Raw genomic sequence first — 12,500 nt, 5'->3', positions numbered from 1 at the left:
GCCTTATCTGATCTAATGACGGCGAAATCATTAAATGCTCACAATTTTTAATTCATCCACAAGTAAAGCACAATTAAAGTAAACTTGGATTATTTCACTTTATGTACTTTTTTATGCCGAAAGAGGCGATTTCAGCCACTTGAATGACGGCGAAATCATTAAATGCTCACAATTTTTAATTCATCCACAAGTAAAGCACAATTAAAGAAAACTTGGATTATTTCACTTTATGTACTTTTTTATGCCGAAAGAGGCGATTTAAAAGAGGCTATTTCAGCCAACAGCCGAGTTAGATATACTTTTCGAGACGAGTGATGCAATCGAGTGACGTAAGCGCGCTCCCGCGTCAGGGGGTGCATATTATGGCAGGGGTGCGTTTTCCGGCACAACACCGGCCTCCGCACACACCCCGCCCGCAGGGAACGCGCGAACCACGCCCCTCTCCACAAATACATTATACATAGAAAAATTATGTGCACTTTTTAATTGATATTGTAACACACAGGGAAAATGTCAATATTACAACACAATTAAAACATTATTTGTAATATTTTATTAATATATTAGATATATTTTTCTTGGCAATTTACTTTTAAATGACTTTTGTAACATTTTGATTTGTTTATTGGTTCCAAACTGGAGCAGCTGGTGATAATTTGTTCAAATTCACGTTCCATACATGTTGTTGTTGTTGTTGAATAATTGGACAAAGTGTTTAAAAAAGGAAGTACAATTTTTATTAAAATTTGTTTAAAAATTAAGTACCTAATTTATGTTTTTCTGCCTTAACGACCATTTAAACTTGAATTTATAACAAATGTAATTGATCAAATTATCTTTACTGCCATCTAACGGTCATTCATCTGCATTACACCCACATCACCTTGAATGGATAACTTTTTACAGTCAAAGACAAATTAGTTCGTTTTCTGACATTATAAAATAAATACAAAAAGTATGAGAAGATATATGACATTTTTAAGGATAATTAAATACAGTTTTCCTATTTTTTTAGCGTCTTTATTGCTGCAGATCGCATTTGTGCTCTGTGGCGCCCCCGGTGGCCATTGCGCTGCAGCGTCACCCCTGTGGAAGCAGCAGAGTGGTATGTTCCACCCGTCACGTCACCCCTGTGGAAGCAGCAGAGTGGTATGTTCCACCCGTCACGTCACCCCTGTGGAAGCAGCAGAGTGGTATGTTCCACCCGTCACGTCAACATGGAGGCTCTGCAAACATTTGAAACAACATGGAAGTCGACATCTGATCAAGTAACACATTCCAACACTTTCAAAGTCAACTTTGTTGATTTTATTCCTGTAGTTTGTCGCCCGCAGCAGCTGACTTTTGTTTTTTAAATTAGACGCCGCCATTGTCGTTTTTATGACTTGACCGAGCTGCCCTTTTAAATATCATTAGTGTTGTTATCACCTGCGGTAGTGTTTGCAGATGGAACCCAGACACGTGACACGGATTCACCAAGAGGTTAGTTCTCTCCCTGCACCTGTTTCTGCCGACGTAAGGCAAAGACAACACGCGGACTTGAACGTGGTGACGGTGACCGCAGGTACGAGTCCTTATTAGGACTTCCGGTGGGCAAGACCCGAAATAGACTGGAAAACAATAAAGATGGCGAATGTTTGTTGTCAGGATGGAGTCAGGCAGATGCTGTGAGAGGATCCAGACGTTGCTTCTCACAACAGTGGACTCTCATCCTGGACTCTGAAGACCGGAAGACCATCAGGACAGTCCTCCCACCTGGACCGCGTGGACCACAGTCTGCAGAGTCAGTACACACACACACACACACACACACACACACACACACACACACACACACACACACACACACACCAGTGACGTGCGATGAGATTCATGGCTGGTGAGGCACTGACTTCATCACAGTCAGATTTACAAACATATGAACCCTAAAGAGTATCTTATTCACCATTTGATTGGCAGCAGTTAACAGGTTATGTTTAAAAGCTCATACCAGCATTCTTCCCTGCTTGGCACTCAGCATCAAGGGTTGGAATTGGGGGTTAAATAACTAAAAATGATTTCCGGCCCACTGCTCCCCTCACCTCCCAGGGGTTGATCAAGGGGATGGGTGAAATGCAGAGGACAAATTTCACCACACCTAGTGTGTGTGTGACAATCATTGGTACTTTAACTTAACTTTAACTTTACACATACAAACTGTAGCACACAAAAAAGCACATTTAATAAAAAAAAACTTTATTATGGTCTTACCTTTACTTATAAATGAAGTCCATGCGCCGCTCCTTTTGAACAAAAGCATCGATAACTTGTTTATAGAAGTCTTCCTTATCTTTCTTCAGTTTTAAAAGTCTCTCTGTCTCGATGGAGATCTTCCTTTAATTATTACCTCCTGCTTCGATTGAAAGTCCAGTTTAGAAAACTGTTTTATTTTAGATATGTAATCCTCCATGTTAATAGTCCAGGCGAGAGGAAAAAATAAACGATCGCTGCTAACTGTTGCTGCTTGTTGTCACTTCTTCTGTAGCCGTGTAGTCGCAAGAATGATCTCTGGGATCACTAGCGCTCTCTACCACCAGGAGGCGGGATTACTGCGAGCCTCAGCCAGTGCGTCTTCGCAGCAGTTTTATGATTGCTCAGCACAAGAAATACGTTACACACATACAGTTGTTGACAAAATACACTGTACATCAGGGGTCTCAAACTCAGTTTACCTGGGGGCCACTGAATGCAGAAACTGGGTGAGGCTGGGCCGCAAGAAAAGATTTCTTAAAAAAAATCTAACATGACCTTTTTAATGAATTCACCTTCTTTGAATGGCTTTCCCGCCCTAGCAACTATCTCACTCACCATGTAGCTAGCTTTGACTGCTGCATCGCTCTTTTCGCTTGCTTTCTTGACGAAATCTTGTTGCCTCAGTAGACTGGTTTTAAAATTTGCAACCCGGTTCACTCTCTCATCTACCTGGTATTTTGCATACTCCTCAGCATGTCTAGTTATATAATGACGTTTCAATTTGTATTCCTTGTGCACTGCAACTTTCTCTGTATCAACTACAGAAAAGAGCTGTAAGGATTATTCATAAAGTAGATTACTTAGAACACACTAACATATTATTTATTAATTTGGGTTTATTGAAATTACAGGAGCTAGTAAAGTTACAGACATTATGTGTCATGTTTAAGGCTAAAAGTAAAACATTACCAGCACATTTACAAAAAATGTTTGTCATCACTTCTGAGAATGAAGAGCATAGAAGAAAAGGTCATTTTCAAGGACAACTTTAAAACAAATGTGCATATCAGTGGTGGGGGTTAAACTATGGAATTCTCTTTACAATGAGATAAAAGATTGTAAAAATATATTCCAATTGAAAAAATATATAAAGGCAGAATAATAAGATCATATGGACAGCCATACGTGTTTACATTTTGCTTTATATTTATTATTTTACTTATTTTTTGCCTGGTTTTGTATTTGTTTTGTATCATCCCGTGAGGTGTATATTACTTCTTTTGTTTTTTGTGTTCGGTTTGTACATCATGAAGTTTTGCACTTCTTGTGTTTTTTTTGTTTGTTTTCGTTATATTTTGATGTAATTGTTGGTTTATATGATATCATTAAGTAAGACCACGTATTATGTAGAAGGAGGCAGAAAAATATAAGATTTTTCTTCATCCTGCTCCTTCTCAGGCATTGGTGTGTAAATGTATAATTTAATAATTGAGGTATAATTGTCTATCGATCAAAGATGCACATCAATGAAGGAGATAATTAAAAATGAAATGAAATAAGACACGTCGGGGTGCCCCTGTGCTCAACAAAGAAATATTGCATCAAAAATCGTTTCTCTGTCTGGAGCCATTGGGAGGGGTGGGGGTGGGCTCGCCGTGGAGTTTACAGTTACGGTAGCACAATTAGCCCTGAACAGGCTAACCTCACCACTAACATGTTACACGTCCGATTCGCCCAGCGACTCTCTGTCGGAGTATCAGCGCTGGGGTCCAGTGCACCACACTTTTGTATTGTTGCTCGGTCCTTCGGCGGAGTGCTTTGGAAGCTACCGGACCGCTCGTCTTCCCCGCCCGGACTGTTTACAACGGGGGCGGGAGCGAGCAGGGAGGGAGGGAGGAAGAGCGTGTGCGGGTGTCGTGGAAAAGCGGCAAAATGTTTCAGGGGCACCCCGACTGTCTTATTTGTCAAGTGACGTCAATGCATACTTGCCAACCTTGAGACCTCCGAATTCGGGAGATGGGGAGGAGGGTTGAGGTGGGCGGAGTTGGGAGGAGGCGGGGTTGGGGGTAGCGGGGGTGTTTTTGTAGCTCGGAAGAGTTAGGGCTGCAAAGGATTCTGGGTATTTGTTCTGTTGTGTTTAGGTGCGGATGTTCTCCCGCAATGTGTTTGTCATTCTTGTTTGGTGTGGGTTCACAGTGTGGCGCATATTTGTAACAATGTTAAAAAATAAATAAAATAAAATATGACCATGTATGGCTGTTCCTCAAGTATGTCAAGAAGCCTCACACAACATGTGTCTAGGCCGGCACTCTGTTAGTATGTAGAAAAAGATAATGCGGTCGGTGACAGTTTCTAGATGACACTAAAGACAGTGACATCACGTCACTCCCTTGATATTGTCGAGAGCCTTATACCACAGTGTGATTGGTAGAGTCCTTCTGTTCCACACACAACGCTGTCAAGCGCTATTCATTAAGAACTCGCAGGCTGCACTAACATTAAACTTTCATTTTAAGGTGGGGGCCGCAAAATAACGTTGCGGCCCGCAGGCCGCATGTTTGAGACCCCTGCTCTAAGGTGTATGGCTGTGGAAATAGAAAAAGTGTAACATTAGATGAAAAAGTAAGCACGCTCAAGTTAGCTTGCTAGCATGCTATCGTTTGCATGCTAACAGTTAACAAGTGTCACATACCAAGTTATATGACTCTCGGGTAAACAGTTGCCAAACTAGCTCAAAAAGTTAGCATGTTCACGTTAGTATGCTTGCAAGCTAATGTGAGCATGATAATAGTTAGCATGTGTCACATACCAAGTTATATGACTCTGGGGTGAACGGTTGCAAAATTAGCTCAAAAAGTTAGCATGCTAATGTTAGCATGCTTCAAAGCTAACGTGAACATGCTAACAGTTACCAAGTGTCACATACCAAGTTATATGACTCTAAGGTGTATGGCTGGGGAATTAGGGGGGAAAAAAAGTACAATTAGCTAAAAAAGTTAGCGCTTTAATGTTAGCATGCTTACACAAAATTGCTAACATTTAGCATGATAATAGTTAGCAAGTTTCATATATCAAATTATATGACTAAGGTGTAAAATAAATACATTGTAATATTTTTTATGGATTTAAAAAATATTAATCCATTTAGAATGGGGATAATTAAGAATATATCTATATATATTTTCCAATACTGGCAACTGAGCTGCCAGTTTAATATCGTGAGAAAATGTGAAACGTTTTTCCATTTACAGTTAAAAAATTGTTTAAAAAATGGCAGCTTAGTCTTTAGAATTTTACCGAAAAAAGTTAAAAAAGAGTTTTTAAATGTACAGTAAAATACTTTAAATACCAAGGTAACTTTGAAAAGATCAAGTACTTTATTGAGGCATATTTTAGAATGTTCTAGCACAAATGTTGCTCCATAAATTACTTTTAATCATAATATTACTGTAAATTCACCATATTTGTCAGCAAGGTCTCTAATTAGCAGCGCGTCACCGGGGCTGTAGACAACCTCCAGACATAGTGATTTTTCGAACATGACCTTGGCCAGAGGACAGTAGTACAGTATTAATCTTACTAAAGTAAGATTATTAATACTTGTTGCTATGGACATTTTAATATTTATATGATTTTAAATTATTTTAAGTTTGTGTTAATGTTTTTTGCTGCTATATTTCATGATTTGTGCTATTTTTTTGGTTCAAATTGCAAACAAGCAAATCTGAGCTCAAATAAAGTAGCTTGTTGTCAATATTGAACAAAGTGTTACTGTGTGCAGAGTGCTGAGTGGGGCGTCCCCTAGTGGTGCAGTGAGGGCGCTCGTTGCAGACACAGGTGGTCAGCAGCTGATGGAGGTCAGCTTCTTCTTCTCCAACATTCAACTATTCATTCATTATTATTATTATAATTATTGATTGTCATTATTATTACTGAACACGTTGTCACCATCTTGTAGATCTGGGACCATCATGGACTCAGGAAGTGTCTCAACTTGAACGCCCTCAACAAACATGGCGCCGTCTACGATGACAGTAAGACATCTATACATCTATACATCTATTATACATCTACAGCGCTCAAATTTTGCCGCGACCGCCCTTGTCATTTGCCGTAATGCCCCAAAAATTGAGCAACATTTGCGGCAAGAACATGCCATGACCGCCCTTGACTTTTTACTTGTTAATGGACAAGGGATGTAACAGTAAACAGTATAATGATAATTTGCGATAATACCGTAAAATATTTTAATGACCGAAAAACCGTCATTGATTAATGCATTTTAGGCAACAGGAAGTCAGGCGCATGCGCACTAGCGTCGTTTGTCTTGATAATCGTGGCGGACTAAGGACACAGACTTTGCCGCAGAGATTTCCCTTGGAGTAAACGGAGCCAAGCGCTTGGTTTAACGTCACTTCCCCTCGCTCCCCGCCATGCGTTTAATAGCGCACTGCTGTGTTTAGATGGAGACAGGTGTGGACAATATTGGAGACACTTGTCCCCACACTAAAAGTATACAGCAAAGGAGGAAACTATTTGAGGTTTTGCAGCAGACGATGTGTTGTGAACCTTGTCACAACTTGTTTTACAAAGTCTTTACTTTGTCTACTGGGATGTTCACTCCCTTATTTAACTGCAAACTGTAAATAACATCAATACTAGCTATAATGTTTTGTCATCTCATTGAATTGAACGCAGGCGGTGAAGATTGTTTATTCGATGTGTGAGGAATCACTCCCGGTTTTTTGTTGTTGTTGACCAAACAGTTGTACTGAACCACTAGAGAGGCGTTGGAGAAGAACAAAGCTTGTTTATCAGACTTAATCTTCATTAGCCAAACTTCTTTGTGTTTTATTTTGATTTCAAAAAGTAAACACCAGGTTTTGTTTACAATAATTGTTTTTTTTCATGTCACTAAGGTGTCACTTCAAAAATCATTCATGTGACATCATTTTGTTAATGTGTTATTGTGTATAGTTAATTCCTATACGACATATTTCTGCTAAAACTCATAATGGATCTGTTCTGATACATCATCTACATGATGTACATAACCTAAAAAAATAAAAACTCTATCAAAATGTAAAAATAGAGATAAAGGCATCATGTAATGACAAAAAGCTGACAAGTTGATGTTATTAAAGAATAACACAACCTAATATGTGTCTATAAATATATGGATAACATTTATCTATAGTCTTTTTATTAGACATTACAAATGACATGATGGTATTACGTTCACACCCCAACACTGCTTTACTTAATCAGTAATCATGATTTCAATATTGATAACAATAATCTTAATTATTACTTTGGTCATAATTGGCAGTCCTAGATCTCATACAGGAACACTATATATATATTTATATTATATATATATATATGTGTGTGTGTGTATGTCTGTGTATATATATATATATACACACACACACACATATACATATATATGTGTGTGTATATGTGTGTGTGTGTGTATATATATGTAATTATATATATATATGTATGTATATATATATATATATATATATATATATATATATATATATATATATATATATATATATATATATATATATATCTCTATCTCTATCTCCTACCTCGAAAAAAAAAAATGTTTTCCTTGGTGCCCTAAAATATGAGCCCTCCTTTAAGGCAACACTTGTCTTGACCTTAAAAAGTAAAAATTCGAGGCCTGCATCTATACATCTATGTATACATCTATCGATTGATCTATCCATCTATCCATCTATCCATCTATCCATCTATCTATCCATCTATCTATCTATCTATCTATCTATCTATTATTTAATAAAAAAGACCAGAAGTATTCATAAAAAAATACTTTGTTAGATTTAAAAAATCTAATTTACTGAATTAAATCAGTTTTGGATTATGAAATATATTTTGAAATAATGATGTATGTAAAATATTTTATTTATTTGAAAGCATATTTGAAAATGTATTTTATTCGTATATAATATTTTATAGTATTTATTACTATATGTATATTATATTATATTTTCTTCATTATTGTACTTATTCAATTAAATATAAATAAAAAATGTCAGATAATTTATCAAATTAAAAAAAAGTTTTTATTTAAAAAATAATACATAAATCTTATTAAATAAAAAATAAATCACATTCACTGATTTAAAAGATTATTTAGAATATTAAATATAATTTCTATTAATTATTTATGTATGTAAAACATTTTATTTATACAATACTTGCATAAAAGCATTTTTGAAAAATATTGTATTCATATGTGACGTTTTATATTATATATTTTACATATATTTTATCCGTAATGTAACTTATTTCGTTAAATATAAGTTAAAAATGCCTGTTCATTTATTAAATTACCACTTAATAAGTTAAATTAAAATAAAATCTTAAATATGTATATATTGTACATTAAAACAATTTATTGTATTAATTTATTTGCATTCGTTTATTACTTCATGGAATTATTTCATGATATTTTAATTTACTGCATCACATTTGTATTCATTTTCCGGCATTTTTTTTTTTTTATGATTTAATGACTCGTTTCTTTATTTGATGATGCTTAAAGATGTTGGATGTTTGTTAACTTTAGGTCAGTTTGGAGTTCTGTCCTGGTCTCAGTGTGAGAGCAAGATTCTCTATGTGGCCGAGAAGCTGAGGACAACAAATGTTGATGATGAGTCTGCATGGGGGACGGTAGATCTCTCACGCACACACACACACACACACACACACACACACACACACACACACACACACACACACACACACACACACACACACACACACACACACACACACAGGTACAAAAAAGGACATGTGGTGTGTCCACAAACAGGACCGGAGTGTGTACCTTGAAGACTGGGGCGAGGCTCTGACCACCAGGAGCACGCCCGTCATGTGTGTGCTGCACCTGCACAGTGGAGCGCTGGATGTGTTGCAGGGCGTCCCCGCCGACGTCTCACCTGGACAGGTGTGAGGCAGTCCAAACAAGGTTGTGTGTGATGATGTGTTCTGAAAGTGTGTGTCCCCCACACTTGCAGGCTTGCTGGGCCCCAGGAGGCCAGTGTGTGTTTTTTGTGGGCTGGTACCATGAACCCTTCAGACTGGGACTGAAGTTCTGCTCCAATCGCAGGTTAGAGAATTAAAAAAAAAAGTTGTTTCTTTTAAAATTATTTTTTGATGAAATATTTATATATATATATATAGTTTTTTAAAATGTGTTATCTATTCCTAAATATATTTTTAGACGTATTATTTTTTTATTGATTATTTTTTTTAATGTTATTTATTTTAAAATTACTTTTAATCCATCATCATAATTGTCATAATCATAGTACGAAAGTATGGACGTTTTGAGTAGTCAGTGTACAGCAGTACATATTTACTAACCACTAAAAATGAGTCAACACTCACCAGTGACTTTTTTATAGATTTCTTTTTTTATGTTATTTATTTTAAAATTATTTTTAATCCATTCATCATCCATTTTCTACCGCTTTATATATTTAATTTTAAATTTTAAAAATGTTTATAAATTCTTTATTTATTGTATTTCAAAATAGTGTTTTAATTAATTATTTATATATATATATATATATATATATATATATATATATATATATTGTATATATTTTAATTGTATCTATTCTTAATTTATATATATATATATATATATATATATATATATATATATATATATATAATGTGTTAATTTAATATATTTGTAAAATTATTTTTTTATATATATTTTTAAATATATTTTAATGTATTTTAAAGTTTTTTATTTATTGTTAATTTAATATATATATATACGTGTGTGTGTGTGTATATATATATATTTTTTAAAATTTTTTCTCTCACATTGTTAAACATTTGATTGAACTTTGTTTCACAATCGTCATAATCATTGTACAAAAGTATAGAAGTTTAGAGGAGTCAGTGTACAGGAGTACATATTTACTAACCACTGAAAATGAGTCAACACTCAAATTATTAAAATAATTTTTTAATTCATTATATATATATTTAATTTTTTAATTTTTAAAAATTGTATCAGTTCCTTATTTTTTTAAATAATGTTTTTATAAATTACTTATGTTTTCTTTTTTACTTTTTTAAAATTGTGTCTATTCTTAATTCATTTTTTAGATGTATACTGTATTTATATATATTTTTAAAATTAATTATTTATATTTTTTGAATTTATTTATATATATATATATATATATATTTTTTTGTAATTAAAAAATAAATGGTATTCTTTATTTATAATATATATTTTTTATTTATTTTATTTATTCATTTATTTTTTTTCTCACATTTTTAAAGAAACCTTTGGTTGAACTTTGTTTCACAATCGTCATAATCATTGTACAAAAGTATGGAAGTTTAGAGTAGTCAGTGTACAGCAGTACATATTTACTAACCACTGAAAATCAGTCAACACTTACACCTTACAGTACATATATCCATTGGAATGAATCTTTCCATTCATTGAACCGCAGCTTCCACAGTAGCGGCAGCACTCGTGCAGCCACCCCGCTGCAACCACCTCCATGCTTGACCGTAAACAAAACACAATTATCTTGCCCAAGGACTCCAAAAGACCAGAAAAAGTTGCCAGTTGTCACTGTTGACAATTTTTTGGCCTCCATGAACCGCGGTTCCCCCGGTGCAGGCAGCACTCGTGCACGCTACCCGCACAATTTTCTTGCTACCATAATGTCCGTGTCTTTCAGTGGATAGTAAATATGTGCTGCAATACAAGCTGTACACGGACGACTCTGACTCTACAGTACTTTCACTCCTGCAGGTCAGCATTGTTCCAGCTCAGCATGGACGGCAACTGTGGTGAGACCCTTTCAAAATAAAACGCTCTTTTGACTTCCAACACGGTATTGATAATGGAGCCTCGAATATTGTCAGATACCAATATTGTTTTAATATGGCACCAGCAGGAATCAAACATACTGGTATTTGATGCGGACACGTTTGTTACTGGATACTTTCTAACATGATTTTGTCTTGGAGACTTTGTATGTGTAAGTAATATGCATCTATAATTATTTGTTTATATTGACAAATGTCATGTTTTACACTTATTACGTATGGCTAGCTTGTGTGCTATTGTGTGCCGAGCTGTCGTGTAGCTGCTAGCTCCTTGTAGCATATAGCCTAGCATGTTTACCTTTTGTAAATGAGTTGACTAAAATTTAAGAAACTGTATGCTTATTGGAGGACTTTTAGATGTTAACTTTGCACAAGTAAACACGCTGCAGGACTGCTTGGAGCGCACATGATATCACATACAAGTCAACATGCTGCAGGACTGCTTGTATCGCACTTGATATCACACACAAGTAAACATGCTGCAGGACTGCTTGTATCGCACATGATATCACACACAAATCAACACGCTGCAGGACTGCTTGTATCGCACATGGTATCACACACAAGTAAACACGCTGCAGGACCGCTCGTATCGCACATGGTATCACACACAAATAAACACGCTGCAGGACCGCTCGTATCACACATGGTATCACACACACAAGTAAACACGCTGCAGGACCCGCTTGTATTGCACATGGCATCACACACAAGTAAACACGCTACAGGACAGCTTGTATTGCACATGATATCACACGCAAGTAAATACGCTGCAGGACCGCTTGTATCGCACATGATATCACACACAAGTAAACACGCTGCAAGACCGCTCGTATCGCACATGATATCACACACAAATCAACATGCTGCAGGACTGCTTGTATCGCACATGATATCACACACAAGTAAACACGCTGCAGGACCGCCCAGCTCACACATGATATCACACACACAAGTCAATACGCTGCAGGACTGCTTGTACCACACATGGTATCACACACAAGTAGATGCGCTGCATGACTTCTGGTATCGAACATGATATCACACACAAGTGAACACGCTGCAGGACTGCTTGTATCACACATGATATCACACACAAGCCAACATGCTGCAGGACCGCCTGTATCGCACATGATATCACACAAGTCAACACGCTGCAGGACCGCTTGTATCGCACATGGTATCACACTTGTGATACCGCAGCAGGTCTCTAAGGTGAACAGCGTCTGGCATGTTAGAACACGCTGCAGATCTGCTTGTATCACACATGGTATCACACACAAGTAAACACGCTGCAGGACCGCTCGGATCACACATGGTATCACACAAAAGTAAACACGCTGCAAGACTGCTTGTATCGCACATGG

The 12,500-nt window shown here is 36.3% G+C and overlaps 1 protein-coding gene across 2 annotated transcripts in view; it reads left to right on the top strand.

Moving 5' to 3' along the window:
- Positions 1-1,041: 1,041 nt before the first annotated feature.
- LOC133622672 (acylamino-acid-releasing enzyme) overlaps positions 1,042-12,500 on the top strand; it is a 35,147-nt gene continuing 23,688 nt past the window's right edge. The window contains exons 1-9 of one of the 2 annotated variants that reach the window (XM_061985515.2): positions 1,042-1,268; positions 1,438-1,564; positions 1,648-1,783; positions 6,014-6,089; positions 6,191-6,266; positions 8,834-8,937; positions 9,080-9,214; positions 9,285-9,376; positions 11,057-11,094. In XM_061985515.2, the coding sequence (XP_061841499.2) occupies positions 1,152-1,268; positions 1,438-1,564; positions 1,648-1,783; positions 6,014-6,089; positions 6,191-6,266; positions 8,834-8,937; positions 9,080-9,214; positions 9,285-9,376; positions 11,057-11,094 (901 nt within the window). In that variant the 5' untranslated portion in view covers positions 1,042-1,151. The remainder of the gene's footprint in view (positions 1,269-1,437; positions 1,565-1,647; positions 1,784-6,013; positions 6,090-6,190; positions 6,267-8,833; positions 8,938-9,079; positions 9,215-9,284; positions 9,377-11,056; positions 11,095-12,500) is intronic. The other variant, XM_061985517.2, reaches the window with a different exon arrangement.

Source organism: Nerophis lumbriciformis, linkage group LG23 (assembly GCF_033978685.3).
Source record: "Nerophis lumbriciformis linkage group LG23, RoL_Nlum_v2.1, whole genome shotgun sequence".
NCBI classification, from domain to species: domain Eukaryota; kingdom Metazoa; phylum Chordata; class Actinopteri; order Syngnathiformes; family Syngnathidae; genus Nerophis; species Nerophis lumbriciformis.
The sequence above is the reverse complement of the archived record's forward strand: the minus strand, read 5'-3'. Positions and strand labels throughout refer to the sequence as shown.